General features: G+C 42.1%; 1 protein-coding gene across 1 annotated transcript in view; it reads left to right on the top strand.

The window, feature by feature from the left end:
• Window positions 1–24410, top strand: part of SLIT1 (slit guidance ligand 1) — a 117768-nt gene that overhangs the window by 44262 nt on the left and 49096 nt on the right. The window contains exon 3 of the mRNA XM_032225849.1: window positions 23619–23690. Coding sequence (XP_032081740.1) covers window positions 23619–23690 — 72 coding nt within the window. The remainder of the gene's footprint in view (window positions 1–23618; window positions 23691–24410) is intronic.

Genomic DNA, 24410 nt, shown 5'->3' with positions numbered 1-24410 from the left:
TGATAGGCTATTTTGTACAACATATTGAGGGAAGTTGAAAAAAACACATTATGGCTTAATGCAATGTGTAAACGTAATTTAACTGGACAAAGAATAAATCATAAATATCAAACCTTCCTATTTTTATTTGAGTAATGTGGTCTGTTCTTTGGCCATATGCTCCATTTCTCCTGGTTTTGCCAATATTAACAGTGTGCAAATATTATTTAATTCTGAGCAGTGAGAGAAGGATGTAGTCAGATCTACATATGCAGAAATATGTGGTAGAAATAAGGAGAAAGTTGTAAAGCAATAAAGAAATTATGCTAAGTGGGTGATACCTTTTAAAAACCTATATATGTGTATGTATATACTCTTTATAAGGGATGTGGTGGCTCAGTGGCTAAGATGCTGAGCTTGTCAATCAGAAAGGTTGGCAGTTTGGCGATTCGAATCCCTAGCACCGCATAACACTTCCGTTACTTGTCCCAGCTTCTGCCAGCCTAGCAGTTAGAAACCATGTAAAAATGCAAGTAGAAAAATATGGACCACCTTTGGTGGGAAGATAACAGCATTCCATGTGCCTTCGGCAGTTAGTGATGCCTGCTATATGACCATGGAGACATCTTTGGACAGTGCTGGCTCTTCAGCTTTGAAACTGAGATGAGCACTTCTCCCTAGAGTCGGGAACGACTAGCACATATGTGCAAGGGGAACCTTTATCTTTTTATACATGGTAATCTTTGCTTACGAAAACCTCTCATAGCAAAAATAATAAAGTGAAAATCTTTTATCAGTATACCCTTTTTTTGTTCCTCAAATGCACTGCGGGGATTTTTTCCCCTACCTTGGAGAGCAAAATGATATCCCTACTTGTAACTTTGAATGACAGGATTCTTACATTTATACAGTACTGCCTTCTTATATTAAGCTCTTCTGAATGTGGTTTTTACACCTAAGAACAAAGAGGCTGAAAGATATGTAGGAAGTTAGCCATTTTCAAATAGTGCAAGAGAGACCATGTTATCTAAGCTGATTCAGAACAGTTAAATAGCAGTTCCTAAGATATTTAGAGGAAGGGATAATTAGTTAATTAGCAGCAACACCAATCAGAGGCAGAAAGCACAACAGCTTTGGGAATTACCCAACCACTTTTTCTGTAACAAGCACAGCTCAGAGTGAAAATCTTCTCTAGCCATTCCATAATGATGATGTTATCCTTTCTAAAACCTCATCCCAAGTATATCTTCATCATTGGCATAATGTGTGGCATGAAGTCTACGAATCCTGGATGGCCCTCGCTGCTTTCATCTGATTTTTCTCCCCCAATTTGTATCTCTAATGGGGAAAAAGCTCAGATGAGTCAGCAGCTGTCAATGCTTGGTGCTGGGAGCCAAATTGTCACAGCCCAATGCAAGCTGCCAGGGCTGCAGAGTCAGGGGTGTAATGAGACCTTAATAGTGCAATTACCACCCATTGATTTACCCAGCACATAATTGGCAGTGGCAGGAGCTGCCTTGTAATAGATGGCTGTGATTATTGGCAACGCGGAGCCTGGTATAGGCAGCCCTGAATTTTTGTGGGCGCAAAGCTCAAATGCATGTCTTGCATACGGAAAGTCATACACTCACTCTTTTGGCACTTCGGTAAAAATATTGGAGGTTAGACATTTTGGTGTAGGGATTAAGGAGTCAGGCTAGAAAGTAGAAGACCAGGAGTTCTAGTCTTGCCCTGGGCACGAAGCCAGTTGACTGACTTTGGGCCAGTCACTTGATCTCAACCCTAGGAAGGAGACAATGGCAAACCACTGCTAAAAATCCTTGCCAATAAAATTGCAAGAACTTGTCCAGACAGTCTCTGGGAATTGAACACAATTGACTGGAAGAAAACAAAAGGATTTCAGAAAGTGGTTGTTTCAACTGGTACTCTACAAAAAAGTAAGGCAGGTGAAGGTGCATTTGTAGAGGCAGAACCTGTCTTAAGAAATACAGTGAGGGGAGCAAGAGATGGAAAGGAAGAAAGAGGAATAATTACTTTGTTGCAGCCTGCATTGCTCAACATTTAAAATGTTATTCTACCATTGAGTGGCCAACTAAGAATATTTCTAGCCACAAAACCATGGAGTTGGAAGGGATCACAAAGATAATCTAGACCAAACCCTCTGCAATGTATAGGAAAAGCAATGAAACATCCTTGAAAGTTGACTGTCTTCTCAAAAAACTTCACAGATGGGGACTCACAATCTGTCACTTTCTCTTCATATTTCACGGATCAGCCAGATTACTGAAAATATCACTGAGGACAATATGAAAAATGTCCTTCACACATTTAAGGGATTTATCTGGTTCCCTTAGATATCAGGAACAGATCATTTTCACTGACTCATGGTTTCAAAAGTCAGCTTTCTGTCAAAAGTGATCTGTCCATGATAATAGAGTGAAGTTCTTCCACCTTCTAATTTCCATGTTTTGAAAATCAGCTAAAATCACCTCAGGTAGCTAAGAAAGTTTATTAGAAATTGATGTGAGCAAAACTTCAGTACCATCCTACACACTTTAACAACATCTACTGTATTCGGAGGGACGTGGTGGCTCAGTGGCTAAGGCACTGAGCTTGTCGATCAGAAAGGTTGGCAGTTTGACGGTTTGAATCCCTAGTGCCACGTAACAGAGTGAGCTCCCATTACTTGTCCCAGCTTCTGCCAACCTAGCAGTTCGAAAGCATGTAAAAATGCAAGTAGAAAAAATAGGAACCACCTTTGGTGAGAAGGTAACAGCATTCTGTGTGCCTTTGGTGTTTAGTCATGCCAACCACATGACCACGGAGAAGTTCTTTGGACAGTGCTGGCTCTTCGGCTTTGAAACGGAGATGAGCACTGCCCCTTAGAGTTGGGAAGGACTAGCACATATGTGCGAGGGGAACCTTTATCTTACTGTATTCAGATCTGTCAGACAGAGTACTTAATCAGCAGGATGGAATTTTTAAAGTTACTCTGATCTTAGTCAGCTGCATCATGAAAACCCAGCAGAGGGAGGTGGAAGGTTTTTTTATTATCCTATTTTTCATGACAGTATGTTACTTCAGCTCTATAAAATAAGATTCACATTGGGATAATATATGTTTTATCAGCAATTGATCTGGCATTCAAGAACAGGATGTTTAAATTGGAAGAACCACCATACTGCTATTGATTTCCTTGGCTGCATCCTTGAAGGGTAGCCAAAAGATGCACCTTCCCACCATATCTCCTCTAGACATTTATTACTTAATGTTTCTGGCCAGACTAATATTTATTTCTCACTCATCTATATTCTCCAACTGCCTGACTTAATTCCAGGCCACCACTAATCATCAGCCCACATTCATTCCCTGACCTTGGTGTTCACATAAGCATTCAGAAATAAAAACAGAGCAACTTTGGCCTCCCTAATGGGCTCTTGCTAGAATACAGAAGCTGATCTCAATCCAGTTTCTCAGGGATATATTCACTTAGGGAGTTTGTAAATGAAAAATACATAGGCTTTTCATGTTGTTTCTTGAATTATTTATGATATAGCATTGGTAATAACCCCTTTAGCTTTAACAAAATGATGTTGCTTGACTTGAACAATTCCATGACTAAATCAGTCATTTCATTAGAAGCAATGTTCCACATCCTTCTCTCAGTTGCCACATTTTACTACTGTCTTATTAAATCTACATTTAGAGCCCCTGTATATGGACCTTTTATTTTCACACTAGCAAGCCACCTTACATTAAGTCTGTTGTGTATCTTTATTACACAGAGTCAAGAATAGAAGTTTTGGAAAGGACCATTAATAGCATTGAGTCCAATTCTCTGCATAGTCTTGAGATCCAAATGAAACCAGAACCAGACAGAGGGCTATTTATCATCCATATCCAATGAAAAAAACCATATCACCTCTCTTAGCAATTGGTTCTAAGCAGCTCCTACTGCGAGGAAGGTGTTCTTTTTTTATAACATTGAATTGGAATCTGTGATTTAATTCATGATTGTATGTCTTGCCCTTTGGAATAAGATATAGTTTCTAGTATTTGAAAAGCACTATTATATCCTCCCCACTTGGTTGTCTTTTCTCAAAGTTAAAAATATCCATCTCCTCCAATCTGTTTAGAAGTGCTAACAGCCCAACTTTCTAATACTATATGTTTGCTTTCCTGTTTATTTAGCAAATTTATTTAGCAAAGAACTGTTCCTGTTCTTCTAGATCATTGGACATAATACTTGAACAAGGTCTGGTCAAAACAAAATGGAATGAAATAGTGCCTGTCATTTGTTAGTTACCATTCTGATGATACAACCTAAAATTGCATTTACCTTCTTTGCAGTCATGTCAGACTGCTCATTCATCCTCAAATTATAATTACCTAGTTTTCCAAGATCTGTTGCTCAAGTACTATTGCCTTGTCAGTCCCATCCTATGTCTATGTATGTAATTTCTACAATGTTTATGGATTAATGTTAATCTCATAACTAAACAACTTAACATTTGTGAGCAAATCATAAATGTCATTCAATGTTAAAGATATGCTTGTTTCTGATATTAATATGAAATCAATCCCATTTCAAAAGTTCACTCACTCAAACGTTACAATATTTCAAATTTCTTTCAAGCAGACAAGATAAGTGGTTCATTTTGAACTACCAAGAAAATCAATGGCCAGTGATATTTTTTTGAAAGTCTCGTAAAATCAGTCAATCAGTCTCAGTATAACCAGTGAAATTCCTGGTAATTTGTTTCCCGTATATGCATTTTCCCAATAAACTGCCTGAGTAAAATATTTGTGTGGAATTAGCAGTCTGGAAAGGAACCTTTTGGGAAAAGTAGTGCAGCATCTTTGTTGCATACATCATCATGAATAAGAATGTTTGAAACAGGAGTAAATCACTGTTCTTTGACAACACCTTTCATTTGCACAATTCATATATTAGCAAAAAACCCACACAAAATATATTGCACTTTTGTTGTTTTTTGAAGTTCTGTGCCAAGATTGTAGGCTTTCTTCTCCTTTTCTCTCTTTTTAAAGAAACAGTTCAGTTCTGACTGTTTGGCATGAAGCCATGCTACTATTAGGACTTTTAGTCTATTGGCTCTGCTCAGTGAGAATTGAAATCTCTCACTGGGTTCAGCAACTTGTAGTGCAGCTTCCTCCAATTTTGCCATCATTCATGTATGTTGGAATTCATGTATCCCAGAATTCCTAGACACAATATTGCGATATGTGGCAAAATGTCCCCAAGAAACAGTCAAAATTGTCCAGGAGAAAAAGATCAGTGATTTATACTTTTATCTGAACATAAATAGAATCAAAATATTTTCTTAAGAGAAAACATATTCTCTCCTCTTTTGCAAGCTACTCATAAAGTAAATGGAAAAATCGAAGTTTGCATTGAAAGTATTGTGGGCGCAAGAATGTCCACTCAAAAAAAGCAGCAATTTCTGCTGTTTCCAGTTTAAGTTTTTATCTGTCAAACATTTATTTTCTAAATTATTATTTTAATTTTCAACTTTGAAGACAAATCAAATTTATAAAAAAAAATCCAGTGTATTTCATTGTCCCTATGTTGCATGTTAAGAATTACAAAGAACAAGAATAATATTATATAAGATTTTAGCCTCCTATTTATAGTGGATAAAAGGTTCAAACATCATTCTTCATAATCAGCAGTTGTCATAATTATTGCATGTACACAGCCCAGAAAAATCTTATGATAGTCACATCCACAATTTTAGCTTCATGGATTTGGTGGCAACATATCCTATGTCACATATACTTTGCAAACTGTGAACATCTGAAAATCCCTGTTGAAATTTTACAAATGCACAGGAAAAAAAGCAACCCACTGGAAGATATCCTTAGTGTATAGAGCTTTCTTGAAGCTCTTCATCTATAATGCAAGCCTGGATGCACTATTGATTTCCTTCACCAAAGGCACTCTTTTTTATCCTTAGATTTTATTTTTTTAAATAATTTCATGTCCTGGGTAATATAACTGAATGTTGATGAATGGAATTCATGCATTAAAGATAAAGGAGATAAGTAAAATTCCTGTAAAATATTTTTATGCATTTTTAGGTTGCATTTATAAGAGATATAAAACATTTTGCTGCCTTAGGCAAAAGTAAGATGGCTGCCAGTTATTATTACATATAACAAAGGCAGTTGGACTGGCAGTTGGATAATGTCGTCTGTGCAGCACCTGAGTCAGTAGACAACTAGGTTCAAGACAATATTGTCCTCTAATACACTGTCTGGAACAGCTCCCATCACATGCAATGGGCACTACTTAGACCTGGTTGAGTAGTATGGATTGCATATTATTGTGGTACCTGTGCATATGATTCAAGGGCTTAAAGTGGCCTTCTTGGGGTTACTGACATTGGTTCTTTCTTGCATTCATAGAAGCAGTTACCACTTGATCAGCTTCTCAGAGTTGCAAGATGAAGCTGCTGTGTATCATCTGGCATGATGCTATCCAGTAACCAGCTAGCTGCAGGGGTTTTTATTTTGTTAATGAATTAATACTTTGAATAGACCTTTTTAAAGAAAGACTATAGCTTGAAGACAAAGCCATTTAGGAATCCTAGTCCTTTTGCTCTGGCAACTAAAATGATCAAATCAGAAATGCAGTTTGAGAGTGCTGGGTGTCAATTGCAGCCCTATGTGGAGGGGATATACTTTGTGATTGACAGTTAAGGTGGATTACTATAATATGCCCTACATCAGGGGTGTCAAATTCAATTTCATTGAGGGCAGCATCAGGGTTGTGTTTGACCTCTGGGGGCCGTGGTGGGTGTGGCAAGCTCAATGTCACTCGTTTGGGGGTTCCTGTGGTGGCCTCCCAAGCTCCGTTTTCACTGGCAGAGAGTTGCAGGAGGCCGTGGCAGCCAAAAACAGAGCTCAGGAGCCTGTTTTTGCTGGCAGAAGCACCACAGGCTGATCCTTCGCTGTTTCCAGGGCAGCCCCCCCACCCGGTCAGATCTAAGGTACCCCGGCCATTGAGCCTTGAGCTTGACACCCATGCCCTAAATGAAGCTCCTCTTGAAGACAAAAACTTCAATGGATGCAGAATTCAACTGTCTGAACATTAGTGGAAATAAGGAAGTTTTGTCTCACCTCTCAATATTCAGTGAGAGTTAATTATCCTGTGATTTTGTCGACCAATAATAAAGTGGTGCTCATTCATTTCAAATGATAAAAAATATAAAATAGATGTAATTTGATATGTAGATTTGATCAAAGCTATTTATAACATTAAAATTCTTTGCAGTATCCTGGCTGCCCAGAGATTCTGAACTGATTAGGATCATGGCCAAAGGCAAATAGTGAATCTCCTGCTGTAGGCATTCCAGAGGAATTCTTCGTTATTCTTAGTTTGTGCATGGCAAAACCTTTCCAGTACTTCAAGATGTGATTATCCTATTATCAAAAATAATTTCAGATTAAGATATAAAACATTCATTTTTACACAATTTATTTGCAGAATCTGCTGTCCTAAATTACAAAATTCAAAGGGTTTCCCCCATCATCCTTCTAACAAAGACAATTTCCTCTTGTTAACAGTGTCTCTTCCCTTCAGTCTCTGTCTATATGTGGCTTCTGCTAAGAAAGCCCCCTGACTTTGTTTGCAGATTAGAAGTAATGGCAAATGCAGTTCTTTGCAGCTTATTCCAGTGCTTAAATTAATTCATTCATACTCATTGTTGTTCCATAGTGGAATGTGTCATGCTTCACCTCCCAGCTGTCAGTTCATGTTGTGTCTCTTTTGCTCTTTAGTGCTCAATTTCTTCTCCCTGGGAAGGTATCTGTCACTGCACCAATTCCATTGTACCTTTCTTTTTAAAAGATGAAACAGATGCGAGGCAGATACCTCCCATCGACTTTCTTGGATTTGAACATATGCTTGTATATGTGCAGGGACATATAAGATATATATGGATGGAGGACTAAGGAGCTTTTTATAATATGCCCCTCTCCAAGCACTGAATTGGCCCAAGCATCTCATTTACATGCAGGGGTCTAAATACTCTTCAGCTTTGTGGTCACAGCAGGAGAGGCAGGAAGCCACTGCTCCTGCAGTAAATTACATTTGAATTTGCAAGTGCCTAACTGCTAATTGGACAGTTTTAAATTTGTTTTGGGAGCCGGAGAGAAATGGATTTTTGGAGAGCTGATCAGAATACTATAAACCCTGGAGGCTTTTGATCAGAGATGGCTTTAAATGTTGCCATGACAATTCCAGAGCCTTGTCTGTTGCCTCCTGCCCAGCACAGTGGATGGTGCCATCCTTTTCCTTCTCTCCAGAAGTGGTAGCATTTTATAATCTGCTACCATAAATGTATTAACGTTGATTCTGTTACTTCTTATATTTTAATACTAACCAAACAAGAGCTGTAATTATAACTTTAGGATGTGGCCCTTTGCTGCGGGAACAGAAAGCTTTTGTTAAACAAAGCTGCAAAATATGCTTCCTTTGGAGACAGTACAAATATCGCTTGAGGAAACATCTTTTACCCTGGCTAATTCTACCTGTCTGCTGTCTGTTGTCTGCGTGCTTCCAGCAGACAAGAGCCAAACCAGCAGCTGTGAAAGCATCAGTCCCAGGGGCTGAATCAGAGGCGACTTTTGTGCTAATTACTATGTCCATCATGCGGGGAGAGATGAGATGGAAGGTTTCAAGGCTGCCTGCTGTTTTGGTGGTGCTAGTGACCAGCTGGATGGGAGGGGTTGTGAAACCTCTTAAAATTTGGACTCCATGGGGATTTCTTCATTCCTGTCCCCGACAGTGACAGTAGAATGCATTGCATTATAGGGTGTTATGAGTTTTCCAGAGCAGGAGGTGGGATACTGGCAGATCTTGGGGGGGGGGGGGGGACTTGAGCGGAATGGTAGCAGGTGCTTTAGCAGCTTTCAAGCAGGCCTAATGTCCCATAGGAATGGAAGTCATGTGCTTAGTACCAGGAAACATCTATTTTCTAAGATTAGCATTACACTAGCAATATATACAGTACTTTAACCAGCCAATATACCAAGGCTTTTCTGGCAAGACAGAACACAAACAAAGATACTGTGAGATGAAAGCCTTTAATAGTCTTAGTCCCACTTGCATTACTCATTCATGCCTTGACATGATTTCCTTCCTTGCCTCCATGATTTAGCCTTTATCTCATCCCTTCTCATGAAAGAGATAGGCTTAAGCAGGGGTGGGTTCCGGCAGGCACTACTTCCGGTTTCCTCGTGTGTGCACTCACCCAGAGAAATGGTTTGGGGGTGAGGCAGGCCGGGGTTGCTGGCAGTTTCAGCAACTCAGGCCGCCAAACTACTTACCGGTTCACCCAAATCGATCTGAACCGGTAGGAACCCACCACTGGGCTTAAGTCATCCTCAGCCCTATTAGTCTTAGATCTCATTCATGTACTCTAGTATCATCCAAAGGTGAGCATGAAGATGTGGAAAATCAGTTGCATTTTACCATCCATTATTGCGGAGGCAAAGTCAGATCAACAGTAGGAAGCATGATTAGAAGCATGTTTTGGGAGTGTTGAGAGGCACAAACTGTTGAATACTAGCGCGGGAAATACAAGCGCGCGAACAAGGACTCTTCCTGATTGGCTCCCGGGCAGAGCCGGCTCAATCCTCGCCCTGATTGGTCGAGCTACAAAGGACTCTTCCTGATTGGTTCCCGGGCAGAGCCGGTCCAATCCTCGCCCTGATTGGTCGAGCTACTCGACGCCCCATTGGTCCCTCACTCAAACCTGGGGGTATAAATGTAGGGCGCGAAATACGCCTCGTTGAATCGTTTCCACTATGAGCTGAATAAAAGTCACTTTCCTCATACTTCTTGTCGCGTCCTTTCCCTTCGCCCCAAGATCTAAAACTGGCGACGAAGGTGGGATTCCGATTCCCGCGACCACGAAGAAGAACAGCCAGCTGCCACCGCGTCTGAACCAGCCAGAACGCTATCGTCAGACCGAGAACTCCGGCAGCGAACGCGAATTTTTCTTCGTCCTTCCTCTCCCCTCTCCGGCCCCACACCACGATGGCGTCATCGCTTCCTCCTTTCGCGCCATTCGGCGGAGCCACCGGAGAATCATGGGACGGATTCATGGAGCGGTTCGAGTGTTACCTGATCGCTTCGAAAAACCAGGCTCAGACCGATGAGGAGAAATGCAGCTTCTTCCTGTCCTGCTGTGAGCCGTCCATGTTCGCCTCTGCGAGAGCCCTGGCCGCCCCGAGGCCAGCATACAAACTTGGGTGGGCCGAGCTGATGTCCAGGCTGAGGAACCACTACGCTCCCTCACCCTCTTTATTTGCACGCCGTTTCGCTTTCCGCCGCCGAGTACAAAGGGCTAATGAATCCATTAGCCAATTCCTGGAGGCCTTGCGCACTGTGGCCGCCCAGTGCGATTTTGCAGACCTGGAGGAAAACCTTGCGGAGCAATTTGTGTGCGGGGTCCGCGACGCACACTTACGCGGCCGATTGCTCCGGAATCACAAGATTACCCTGATGCAAGCCGTGGAAATAGCGCGAGCCGCCGAACTCTCCGAGCAATCCACGGCCGACATGGAACGCCTCCAGCTAAACCCCCCCGCACAAACCGTCGCGGGGCCGCTCGCCCAGACGAACCTCGTCGACGACCTCTCCCCTGCCGAAAACGAGGAGGAGGAGGAGGAGGAAATCGTCGGCCAGATGAGGCTGCAGCCCAAACGGAGGCCACCCCAGCAACCACCGGCACCCGTTCAGCCGGCCTCAAACGCACCTTGCCGCGGATGCGGCGGCCGCCACAGCCGCACAGCCTGCCCGTACCGTTCTGCCGTCTGCCGCCGTTGCCAAGGAGAAGGACACCTCGCCAGAGTATGCCGGGCTCCCCTGCCAGCCCCGTCGTTTATGCAGCCCAGCGACCAGCGCCCGGCACCACCACGCCGCCAGCAGCCACGTCCCGCGAGGCGCACGGAGGACTGCCACTCAACCTACCAGCCCCCCAGCGCCGACTGCGTGGTCTACCAGGCATCCCCCGTTCCCGCCGGCCACCGGAAAATAAGCACCGCCGTCCGTCTCGAAGGTCAGCTTTGCCAAATGGAGGTGGACTCCGGTTCATCCCGTTCTCTCCTATCTTGGGCTTTGTTCTCCCGCCTTTGCCCCGGGGTCCCCCAGAGAAAGCTGCGCCCCGCCAGGGTCTCCCTCCTAGATTACCAGGGAAATGGGATTCCCACAGCTGGGTTATACCACATCCGGGTGGAATATGGAAATTTTAAAGGGAAACTCCCAGTTTTAGTCGTAAGGAACAACCTGCCCGCTCTCCTGGGGTTAGAATGGTTCTCCGCTTTGGGCCTCACCATAGAAGGGGTGCACAGGGTAGTTTCCCTCCCCGTAGATAGCGTCCTAGACGAGTTCTCAGATGTGTTCGACGGGAAATTGGGTTGTTACAAGGGTACCCCCATTTCTCTCTGCCTCGATCCTCAGGTCGCCCCGGTTAGGCTAAAAGCACGCAGGGTCCCTTTCGCATTGAGAGCAAAGGTAGATGCGGAACTCGATAAGTTAATTGAACAAGGGGTACTCGAGCCCGTAGATCACGCCCGCTGGGAAACCCCCATAGTCCTCCCGGTCAAACCCGACGGATCGGTGAGAATATGTGCCGACTACAAGTCGACCATCAATTTGGCCCTACAGGCAAACCCGTATCCGGTTCCCGTAGTACAGCACCTACTCCACTCCTTAGGACAGGGCCGCATTTTCGCTAAGCTAGACATGGCACAGGCCTACCAGCAGCTCCCCGTAGACGACGATGCGGCTACAGCCCAGACTATCGTCACCCACCGCGGAGCTTTCCGTTGCCGCCGTCTGCAATTCGGCGTCTCGGTCGCCCCTGGGATTTTCCAGAGCCTCATGGAGCGGTTGCTCCACGGGCTCCCAGGCGTCGTTCCCTACTTCGACGACGTCCTGGTCGCAGCCCCCAGCCACTCGGAGCTCCTGAAAACGCTGCGGGAGGTCCTCACACGTTTCAGGGAGGCGGGACTGAAATTAAAGCGCAGCAAATGCGAAATTGCAGTTCCCAAAGTTGAATTCCTGGGGTTCCTCATTGATGCCCAAGGCATCCACCCCACTCCTTCCAAAGTTGCCGCCATCAAAAATGCACCCGCACCCACCTCTAGGGCGGAGTTACAAGCATTCCTGGGGCTCTTAAATTTCTACGCCCCTTTTATCCCCCACAAGGCGTCACTAGCTGAGCCGCTACACCGTCTACTTGACCGGTCAGCAGCCTGGAAATGGGGTAGCCGTGAAGCGCACGCGTTCGCGGCTATAAAGGATATTTTAACTTCATCGGCAGTCCTAATCCAGTACAGCGATAGGATGCCTCTAATTCTGACTTGCGATGCCTCCCCCTATGGCGTAGGGGCGGTGCTGAGCCACGTCCTCCCAAACGGCTCAGAAGCCCCCATAGCCTTCTATTCCCGGACACTCTCCTCCACGGAGCGGAACTACAGCCAAATCGATAAAGAAGCCCTGGCTGCAGTGTCCGGCATTAAGCGGTTCCATGACTACCTTTATGGTAGAAAGTTCACCCTAGTCACGGATCACAAGCCCCTCCTGGGGCTACTGGCGGGTGACAAGCCGACTCCCCCCATCTTGTCCCCCCGCATGACACGCTGGACAGAGTTCCTAACGGCGTACTCGTATACGCTGTTATACCGTCCGGGCAAACAGCTAGGACACGCAGACGCCCTGAGCCGCTGCCCCCTGCCAGAGACGGACACAGCCCACGTGCCCGCGCTCTCTGTTCTGTCCATTGCCGAATCTGACCTCCCCGTTTCTGCCACGGACGTGGCAGCCTGCACAAAGGCTGACCCCGTCCTATCTCAGGTCGCTTCATGGGTTTTGAGGGGGTGGCCCACGGAAAGGGTAGCGGAACACTTCCGCCCATTCAAAGTGCGACAGGCTGAACTCGCCCTTCACGGGGGTTGCCTTGTCTGGGGGGATAGGGTAGTGATCCCTACAGCCCTACGAGCACGAATCCTGCCCGCACTCCACAAAAACCACCCAGGCATAGCACGAATGAAAGCCTTAGCCCGTAGCTACGTATGGTGGCCCTTGTTAGACACAGAAATCGCAGACTACGTAGGCCGATGCAGGATCTGCCAAAACTCTAGGCCGAATCCCCCCATAGCCGCCCCTCGAGAGTGGGAGATCCCTAGAGGCCCATGGTCCCGTTTACACATCGACTTTGCCGGCCCCTTCCACGGCCGGAACTTCATGATAGTAGTCGATGCTTACTCCAAGTGGGTGGAGCTAGTAATCATGACCTCCACCACAGCAGAGAGTACAGTAAGGGCCCTCCGTAAGATGTTCGCTACCCATGGGTTACCGGATGTGATAGTCTCCGATAACGGGCCCCAGTTTACCTCCACCACGTTCCAAGAATTCCTGGCCGAACAGGGGATCAGACACGCGGCCACAGCCCCCTATCACCCAGCTAGCAACGGCCGGGCGGAGCGCGCAGTTCGCTCAGCAAAAGAAGCCTTGGGCCGCATGGACCAGGGCGACTGGCAAGAAAGAGTAGCGGCCTATCTCTTGAGCCAGCACTCCATACCCTGCCCAACGACCAACAAAAGTCCCGCGGAGCTCTTGATGGGTAGGAGATTGCGAACCCCCCTAGACAGGCTCCATCCACTTTACGCAGGAGATCCGCCAAGCAACCTGGGGGCCCTTCCGTCCCACGCGTTTAAGTTAGGGAATCCTGTATGGGCCCGTTCCTTTTCCGGGGATCCACGGTGGGTTCCCGCAACCATCATAGCTCTGACCGGCCCCTGTTCCTTCAGGGTCGGCCTGGCCGACGGGACACAATGGAGGCGACACGTGGACCAGTTAAGGCGTCGCCTTCCTGCGGAAAGAGACGGCCCCAGCTTCCCAGAAATCTGCTCTCAACAGGAGCCACCCCCATTGACTCCTTTCCCCACGGACCGTTTCCACCCGGCGAACGGGGGTCAAGCCGTCGCGAACCTTCCGGGCAGGCGCACCCCAGCTGGTTACTCCTTTCCGCGGAGCCCTTCTCGAGACTCTGAACCTACACCCCTACCAGACACCCCGTTGGCCACAGAGACGCCACCCCAGGCGGACGGACATCGGGCACGGGACCCGGAGCCAGTGCCCTCTCGCGGGGCCGCGCCGTCGGCTCAAGCCCCCACCACGGACACGCCTCCGCCAGCGGCCCCCCCCCCCCGTCGACGACCGCCGGGGAACCACGGAGATCGGGACGAGAACGCCACCGTCCCGCCTACCTACAAGACTATGTTTGCCCCTCCTAAAGGAACTCTATGACTGGGGGGGGAGGGGTGTTGAATACTAGCGCGGGAAATACAAGCGCGCGAACAAGGACTCTTCCTGATTGGCTCCCGGGCAGAGCCGGCTCAATCCTCGCCCTGATTGGTCGAGCTACAAAGGACTCTTCCTGATTGGTTCCCGGGCAGAGCCGGTCCAATCCTCGCCCTGATTGGTCGAGCTACTCGACGCCCCATTGGTCCCTCACTCAAACCTGGGGGTATAAATGTAGGGCGCGAAATACGCCTCGTTGAATCGTTTCCACTATGAGCTGAATAAAAGTCACTTTCCTCATACTTCTTGTCGCGTCCTTTCCCTTCGCCCCAAGATCTAAAACAAACATGTCCCTTTTCTCATTGCTAGCAATTCTTCACTTATTTGTTCTCTCCATCACAATATTTTCTGAGTTCCTTCAGATCTGTCAACTCCCTCGTTGGCCTCATCTTCTCTCAACAGGCTTCCAATAAGGTTGGAACAAACCTCCATTATTTCATCTGAGGAAGCAGAGGAATACGTTTTTGCTTATTTGTTATTTTCCCATACTGCATCTGTCTGGATTTCTTTTATTTCTTATTATTTTAAACTTGAAAGATGTTTAACTGAGGGTTGACGAACCATTTACTTAAAAAAGCATTGGCAGGCCTCTAGATCTATCCTTCCCCCTTCCTGCTACAGTGCCCTGCTTAGGAGGATGTTTTCTCCACTGGCTAATAACAAGCTGCAGAAGAACAGCAAAGCTGGTAGAAAAAAACATTGCCTTTGGCATATTCACCACACAAGACACTGTTTTGCAATGGCTTGGAGTAGATCAGTGGTTCCCAAATTTGGCAACTTTAAGACTTGTGGACTTCAACTCTCAGAATTCTCCAGCCAGCTCTGCCGGGAGAATTCTGGGAGTTGAAGTCCACAAGTCTTAAAGTTGCCAAGTTTGGGAACCACTGGAGTAGATGAATCAAAAGTGGAGATTGGCTATTTAATTTTATAATAGGTAAAAAGGGTCTCGGTTGCACCATCTAGTTAGGTGGAAAGATAGCTCGGCATAAGCTAAGTCATGCCCAGTATGGAAAAGAGAAATAAGAAGCTAATAGATTAGAAGACCCCTTCAGTGCAGGAATCCAACGAATGTGGTGAGTCCTCTGAGTATTTGACTGTACTCTTGAACTGCTTTTATTGTTAGGAAGCTTTTCCTAACCATTTGAATCCCCTTCCTGTAACTGAAATCCATTACTCAATTTCTCTAACTCTGGAATGATAGCAAGCATCACTGGAGCTACTTCTGTGTGACAGCTTTTCAAGTATTTGAAGGTAATTCTCCTCAGTGTTCTCAAGGTTAACATGCCAGCTCTTACAGATTCTCTTCAGTACTTACCGTAGTTTCCAGTCCCTTAATCATCCTCATTGCTTTAGTCGAATCATTTAGTTTCCCTGAATTCTTGGAGTCTGATGGCCAGAACAGGAGACAGTGTTGAAGACTGGTTCTGACAAAAATAAGCTGAAGCATTTCCTCCCATGATTTTGAAACAGTTTAAAATTGCATTCCTTGTTTTGAAGTCAGTTATACTTCTGATCCATATTTAGTTTGCAGTGAAGAATTATTCCATTGAGAAAAAGATAATGTTACTTCTTTTGACACCCACCATGCTATACCTATACATCTGATGTTTGTTTTCAGAATAAAGAACTTATTTTTGGTTTCTATTACATTTTATTCTATCACTTTTAGCCTTTCTCTGTAACCCAGAAACATTGCTTTGAAATCTATTTCTTTCTAAGGCATTAACTCAGCTTCATGTAAGGTGCAGATTTGGTAAGTATTCGTTTTGCATCTTCATTCAAATCATGAATAGAAGGCCCAAATATGTTTTTCTGACTGAATGAGAAAGCATTTATAAACAGTTTGAAATGCAGTTTTGAAGAAAACTATGTGTCAATTTAATTGTCATGCCATCCAGCTGATTCTTCAGCATTTTCACCAAAATGTTAAACTGTAGTTTGTCAGATACTTAACTGATGTCCAGGTTTATTTTGTCTATATCATTTTCATAATCTGTGGAGGAAGTTACCCAGTCAAAACATAAAGTAATTTTAATTTGTCTAGATTTGTTCTTTACAAGTCCATTCAGATTGCTGGTAAGCACTGCATTGTTTTCAAATTGCATACAGATCTTTTTGTATAGAAGATTTTTTTTAATGATCTTCTCAAGAATCTTCCCAGGTTTCAGGTTCAGACAAACTGAACTGAGTTTGCACTATTTTCCTTTTTCTCCATTTGAAGATAGGGGCATACCAGTGAGTTAGTACTTCATCAGTGCTCCAAGATTTCTTGGATGTGATATATAAGGATTTATTTTCTTAGGATGAAATTCATCTGGTCTTGGAGATTCAAAATAAATAGGTCTTCCATTACCACATTTCTATCAATGCTCCAGCCTTGCCTTTTTCATCTTGCTTTTCATAATTAATTCATGGAGCACAACTTAGTTTTTTTGTGGGGGGGGGATTAAATCAAAATAATAGGTGAATTGTTGTTGTTGTTGTTGTTGTTACCTGATAGCCTTTTATCAGGCTAACCATTGAGCAATTGTGCAACTGTCGTAATGATTATTTTATTTTTGCTAACTTTTTGTTATTTTACATCCTTTGGCAAATTTGAGAAGGGAACACCACAACTGCAAGTTGATTGTTTCACTGATAGCGACTGTGAATTGGAAATAGAATGGTTGATCTGAGGCCGTAAGAAGCAATTATCATCCTGCTGTGTCCAGCCCTAATCCTCTCAGCACGAGGAACTGGCAAGCCAAACATGCTTCAATCAGGTTAAAGTGTGAAGTTGGGATTAGCCAAGAGAATGAAAGGCACATAATACCATTGCATCCCCTTATTGCATCAGGCCCAGCCAGGCCTGTAGGGCAGGAGATTAAATGCTTGGCTTGCTTGTCTGAGTGAGCACCCCACTGAGAAAGCTGTGCCCTACGGATGTCAGATAGTTTGGCTTCAGTTCCTTGCTGAATGCTGGACAGCACATTGGGAGGCCTTGCTTTCAGTCAAAACACCCATCCCAGATAGGGTTTATAGATGACATATCCAGAACATATACGGCATGATGTAGAAGATAAAGACAACAGGCATTGGCTGCTGAGGCAGACACATGTTCCTATGCAATTCTCTGTGTGCCATGAATTTGTGGTAGGATGGGATAACAACTAAATTAGAAATTTTGTTAGATTGGTCTTAAAGTCATGGTCATTCCATCAGAGTGGAGTTTTAGTTTCCAGGCATTAAACCATATGGTCACGTGCTAAGTATAATATACGGCATTTCTTGATACAGTCACTATTACATGTTTGACAGAATCCTGATGGTTTGTGAAGATTGATTGGAATCTGCAAATGTCAGTTCTGGAAAATTTGATACTATGTTGGATGAAAGCTGCTGAGGTCAAGTCACCCAAGAAGTGATTGGAGATTTGCATTATTTTCAATTCATAGACACCTGTCCCTTGATTATCGATGCTTTTCATCAGAGCAAGGAAATCATGGAGCCCCTCCTGCCTTTCTCCTCTCTTGAATAGTTGTCAGGAGATGCAAGAGGAGGAAAAGAGGATGGAAAAGCTGAGTCATGAATTGTATGTATGAGGACAAGGAACCTGTGCCTAATAGTTGTATTAAATTGTAGTGTAATTTCATGCTTTTATTTATTGTAAATCTCTTATCTTATTAAACACATTTTGCCCCATTTTTGCATCAGTTTGTGATTTTTTTAAAAGTCTGCATAAACATTTATATGTATTTTCATAATTCTAATGTGCATTTTATTTATTTATTTATTTATTTATTTATTCAATCAATCAATCAATCAATCAATCAATTGTTATAGTCACCCAACTCAGCTAAGTGACTCTGGGCTTTATTTCTTTCTCTAAAGTTACAATACGAGTCTCTTCTTTCTACGCACTCTTTTTATTTATCCTGTCTAATCTTTTCAAACCATAAATCTTTTTTTTTTGTTTACAATAAAAAAGTGTATACAAGTGGTGTTTGACTTACAGCCATAATTGGGCTTTCAATTTCAGACATAAGTTGTGAAAGTCATAAAGCAATTTACCCAGCGATGGGATTCACTTACCTTCCCTACCAGTTTGCAAATATGAGGGTACGTGCCACCTTCTGCACATGCGCACTGCTTCTGTGTATGCGCAGAAAGTCACACATTATGTGGGGAGTGTGGGCGAAGCCTCCGGAAGCTGCCACTACCAGTTCGCCCAAACTGGAGACAACTGGCTGAATACCACCTTTGAATTCACCACATGACTGTGCCTGATTTTATGATGTTTTTGCAATGGTTGTTAAGCAAACACTGTTGGGAGGGCAAGTGCATTCAGAGAAGCGTTGTGAGAGTTGTGTTGGAGAACACACAAGCCAGCATACAGAGACACTGTAGTTTAAATAGGCTTTTACTTTCGTGGAAATAGAGGCATCAGAGTCCATCAAACCGTCCAAATCATACACGGATAAGACAGTCAGTCATCAATTTCTTTCAGTTAAGGAATAATCCAAATAACACAGTCCAGTATCATATTATCAGTTCAGTACTCAAAGTTTGCTAGCAGTTGCAAAACTTACAATAGCTCACGGCACTTTCTAACAGCCAGCTTCCAAAAACACTCAGATCAGATCAGCCCAGCATCTAAGAAACCAAGAGCTAACAATCATTCTGGCTCCCTCTTATGGCCGATTGAGGAAAACAGCAACCAATCATATTTTACACTATGATTTAAAGAAACAGGTACAACATTGTTACATGATTTATATATTGCCAACCCAACCGTTAGATTATATTCCTAACAATTGAGTGATTTCCACAATTGTCAAGCAAACATCATGGTTGTTAAGCAAACCCAATGTAAGCTATGTGGTGGATTTTTTGGGAAAACTGAAGTAAATGCCAGCTTTTAACAAAAATGCCATAAATCATGGCCACATGGCCATAGGATGCTTCAAATGGCCATAAATGCAGTCCAGTTGCCAAGCGCCTGAAATGTGGTTACAAGACTGCCAAGGAGGGCAGAGACTTCAGAACATGGAATACTGGGTTGTATGTAGCTTTTTTGGGATCTGTTGGAAGGGTGGGTTCCAGCCTCTGTTACTGCCGGTTCGCTGAGGGACATGCGCATGCACAGGAGCAAAAAAATAAGATGTTCAGGGGCGTGGCAGGCTGTTCAGGGGCATGGCAGGCTGAGTTATTACCTACTCGGCCGAACCAGTCTAAAGCGGTAGGAATCCACCTCTGGTCTGCTAGTGATTGACCGTGAATCAAAAACTACCTCTAAGGGATTTCCAGTCAGCAATAATTGCAGATATTATCTTTTCACTAATGAAAGAAGTCAATTTGAAAATCTCAGTGAGTTTCATCATCTTCAACAAACATTCCTCCCTTGTATGTTGTGCTGAATTGTTCCATCTTTTGTGCATAAATAATTTTGCTGCAGTTGTCATATAAATCACATGAATCATTTTATATATTTTAATCCATAATTTTCTAGCTTTTTTACATGTCCACCAAACATGATCAAATATACCTTCTTGTTTGCATTTCCTACATTAATTTGAGGCACCATTTATACATCCTTGGCAATGTCTCTGACGACAATTTTATAAAAATTATCTTTATTATACCATAGTATAACTTTTGACCCTTCAATCACATGTTTTCCAACTGCTCTAACTGTATATTATAACTAGAAAATTTAGCCCGCTTTATCATAGATTCTTTCATTTGTTCTGTTTCAAATTTCGAACAACAAATTTTGAAATTCATCAATTTTTGCAATTACATACTCATCATTTACACACAATTCTGTTTTCAAATCCAGTTTTACAGTGTTCAAAATCATAAATCTTTTTGTCTAAATTTTTATACTGTGATATTCTCTGATTAAATATATAGAGAAGGGGAGAGAAGGAGTACTAGAAATTGAAACTTTAAATTAATGATACATAATCATATAGAATTAAAGAGAATATATGATTTTGTGTAATCTCTTTAGAGTTTTATTAATCCACTCTTCTGCCCCCCATTTACATGGAGTCATTTTTTAATCAGAATTTTATCACAAGACTTAAAGAATTGTGAAAAAATTAAAAAGAAGTAATTCCCGGCTACAGCATTAAAGAATTCAAATTAGATCAGTTCATATTAAAATCCAAACCAAAAAACCCTTGGTTAAATAACAAATAGTAAAGGAGCATAAAATTGGAGATGAATAGAATAGGGCCTCAAAATGATTCAGCTGGGTAGAACAGTATTTTCATTGCTAGGAATATGCTTGGTGATACAGATGGTTCTAACCACATGCTCAGCTAGTTTCCCACTCATTGCTTTGTAGTGATCTCTTATTCTGTAATAAAGCTGCTTGTCTTTGGATATCCATTTATCTGACCCAGCATGAATGGATAGCTGGATGGGGGAAATAGTGGCCAGGTTATTCTTCTAAAGTCAGACAGAGTTCTTGCTCCAAACTGTTATTCATCAACATCGGAGCAGTACATGTCTGGGAAAGTGGCAGCTTAATGTTCCTCGGAAAAGCCATGAAACTGAAATCAGAGTTGTACAAAGGAAGCCCTTCCTTTCCTTCAGGGAAAAGATCCTGAAGGAAGCTGTCTCTGGAAGAGAAGATCTCTAAAGGTCAGACGCTTCATCTTTATTCCAAGCCCTGCAATCCCACAGTTCTGTGGCAGTTTTACAGAGGTCTTGACTAATGACAGAAGAGAGGCAACAATCCAAAAGTGAATAAAAATGCTCCATAGGAAGGAGTGGATGAGCTGAGCTGATACGTCTTCAGAGATCTATTAAATCTATCAACGTTGTCCCATTTTTATAATAAAGCAATTTATATAGTTCAAGAAATTGGAATAAAATACTTAAATGGTGGGGAAAACAGTACTCCTGAAGATTGTCCCGACAGAGAATTTTATTCTTTCATGCTTTCATGTTTGTGTTCCTACTGAAAAGCACAGGTTGATGGAACAGAACTGACAGAAACTCCTTGGTTTTTTGACAGAACAATGATCCCTATGAAAAACCTTTGTTTTGGTCACCAGGGTATTCAATAGTAATACTCAGTGGATTCGTATATACTGCTATAATAGTGGACTAGATGTGTGCACTACTAATCATTGCCTGGAGCAACATTCTAAACTGGAAGAAGAAAGAGGCAAAATAATTTCTGCCTCTTGTAAAGCAGTCCTGATGAAATGAAGGCAGCTGTTTTCAAGGCAATACTTTCTCTCCATGAGCAGAAAATGCACAATGTAATTTGTGCAGCAAGATGTGAAACTAGTACTGTCTTTCCTAAGGTGAACAGATCTGTTTTGCAAAAATCCAGACACCCACTAGATGTCAGAGTTGCTTGGATTTTTACAAACCAGATCTGATAGCTTAGCTTTCATCAGCACACATGTTCTAGTTAACAAAGCATTGCATATCTATTATAAAAGAAATGTTTCTATTATGGCACGAATCACTTATGATTGGTTACTTGGCACAAAATGTGCAGTAATCAGGACTTCCCCAACTTACATGTCAAATCCAGATGTTCTATTTCAAAGGTCTTAGAAACAAGACACTAAACAGAATGGATATGTCCAATGTCAATTAAAAGCCTATTCTGCCCCCTGCTGGAATCTAGTTCAACATATTGTCTTTCAATTATTTGCAAACTGTTGAACAATGTAGTGTGTGTGTGTGTGTGTGTGTGAGAGAGAGGGGGGGGGGTTATAAATTGGAACCCACTAATATATAATGAATTACCCATTCTTATTTTGGTAGCTTTTATTTATGCTGTGAAATACACGGTGCATCAACTTCAAACAAACTAGCCATATAGCAACAAAAGAACTACTGTACAAAAGAAAGAACTCTGAGAGATATAACTGAATTCAACATCTATTGAACATCCTTAGGCACAGTTTTAAATTATTAGTAAAGTATGATTCAGAATGTGAAAAAGTTAAAAGTTGTATATCAAATGGATGAAGAATTTGAATATTTAGGATAGAGGTACAAAGTGGGAATTTGAATAGAAGAGTATCAAATATTTTGAAAATTATACTTAGAATTGTTTTATCTTTGGTATGATGTTCCAGTTTTGATTTCTAAAATTAATATTTAACATTTTTCTCAAAAATGTTGGGGGGAAAAGGTTTTAGAGGTTGGATCATTTTTCTTTTTTAAAGTGTGATAGCAATGTTGCAAAATACAACAATACTGGAAATGTTTAAAAGTAGAATGGAAAAAAATTGGAAAGTTGTAATTCCTTTACAGCCTGAATAGTGTTATTAAATTGTGCAAAACCATATAGCCCTTCAACACATCCTATGTGATTTTTACTGGAAATGTTCTTTGATTTATTCTTAGGAAGAGTGTTCTTAAATAATATTCTAATTGAAAAATAAATCTGATTTAAAATTTAATTGGAAAATTTAATTGTTCTTGAACTATAATGTTCTATAAGAGCCATCTAAATAGCTTGATTTGAGGATGTTTCAAATTATACTTATACTGTCAGTATAACTTATAGTATTGATTTTATACTATTATTTATGGACTTACTGATTTCTGCTGTGTTAACCATTTAGATTTAAGCCCCACGGGAATATTTGGATGCTGTTGAAACATCATCAATTTTATAAGTCTTTAGTGACATATTGGAAGATGTTACTTTATTATCTTAGATTTTTTTTGTTTGCTCCGCTGTTATTAGTGTCTTATTGCTTGTTCATACATATTTTTCTATATTTATCTATAGTGAAATTATTCATTTAGTATTTCAAAAATATGAACTAAATGAAGAAAAAAGTGCACAAGGCAAGCTGAAAGAAAAGGACAGAGCACATGTTTTATATCTGTGAATCAGGATTTCAATGTGGCTTTTTCTTTTTTTTAAAAAAAAGTTAAAATACAAACACATAAGATTTTTCAAAAAATGCAAGAAGACTTCCTTGAACTTTGTAAAACCAAATCATTAGTTATGGAAATAGGCCACAAAACATCTTGCTTTTGCAAAGTTATTCAACGTAACAATTATTGAAAAGAGCAGACAATGTGAAGTCTGTATTTCCAGAGCTCATTCTTGATTAGGTGCCATCAAATCAATGTTGCCTTATAATTCTGGTGTGTGTAACAATAGTGAAGGTGACCATGCCTCTGGGCTACACCAGTCCTTGTTTTCTATTGCCTTATCAGCCCCCTTCCTCTTAATTGATAAATTCTTTTTCCTCCCCAAATTTCTCTTTTGCAGAGACCTGAGTGAGAACCTTCTTCAGGCTGTGCCCAGAAAGGCATTCCGTGGAGCCACTGATCTCAAGAATTTGTGAGTGACCATGGTAGATAGGATAGTGTGCCACTGCATTATACTGTTGATTTTATCATTGATTATGTGCCATCAAATCACTTTTGCCTCTTAGTGCCCACCCAGGGAGATCTTTTTTGTTTTAAATAACAGTATAACAGAGTTTGAAAAGACCTTGGAGGTCTTCTAGTCCAATCCCCTACTCAAGCGGGAAACCCTATAACATTTCAGACAAATGGTTGTCCAATCTCTTCTTAAAAACCTCCAGTGTTGGAGCATCCACAACTTCTAGACGCAAGTAGTTCCATTGATTAGTTGTTCTAACTGCAAGAAATTTCTCCTTAGTTTCAGGTTGCTTCTCTCTTTGATAAGTTTTCACCCCTTGCTTCTTATCCTGTCTTCAGGTGTTTTGGAGAATATGGATTGACCTCCTAAAAATTATAAAATATTTTTTTTAATGTTTAATTAAAGATTACACATAGAAAGAATAAAAACTATATAATCTAAAAAATATAAGAATGAAAAGAAAAAGAGAAAAAAAGGGGTAACTTCCCCATTCATCCCAATAAGTACAATGTAAATAATTTACCACTATACAGTATATACTCTACTCTACTCTCCTCATATCTCAACTCTTAACTAAAATCAAAACCCAAATTATTGTCATTTGTTCTTTATCAGAAAAAAATCAATAAGGGGTGCCAAATATAACTAATTATCTATGTTAAAGTTGATCAAATA

Source organism: Thamnophis elegans, chromosome 10 (assembly GCF_009769535.1).
Source record: "Thamnophis elegans isolate rThaEle1 chromosome 10, rThaEle1.pri, whole genome shotgun sequence".
NCBI classification, from domain to species: domain Eukaryota; kingdom Metazoa; phylum Chordata; class Lepidosauria; order Squamata; family Colubridae; genus Thamnophis; species Thamnophis elegans.
The sequence above is the reverse complement of the archived record's forward strand: the minus strand, read 5'-3'. Positions and strand labels throughout refer to the sequence as shown.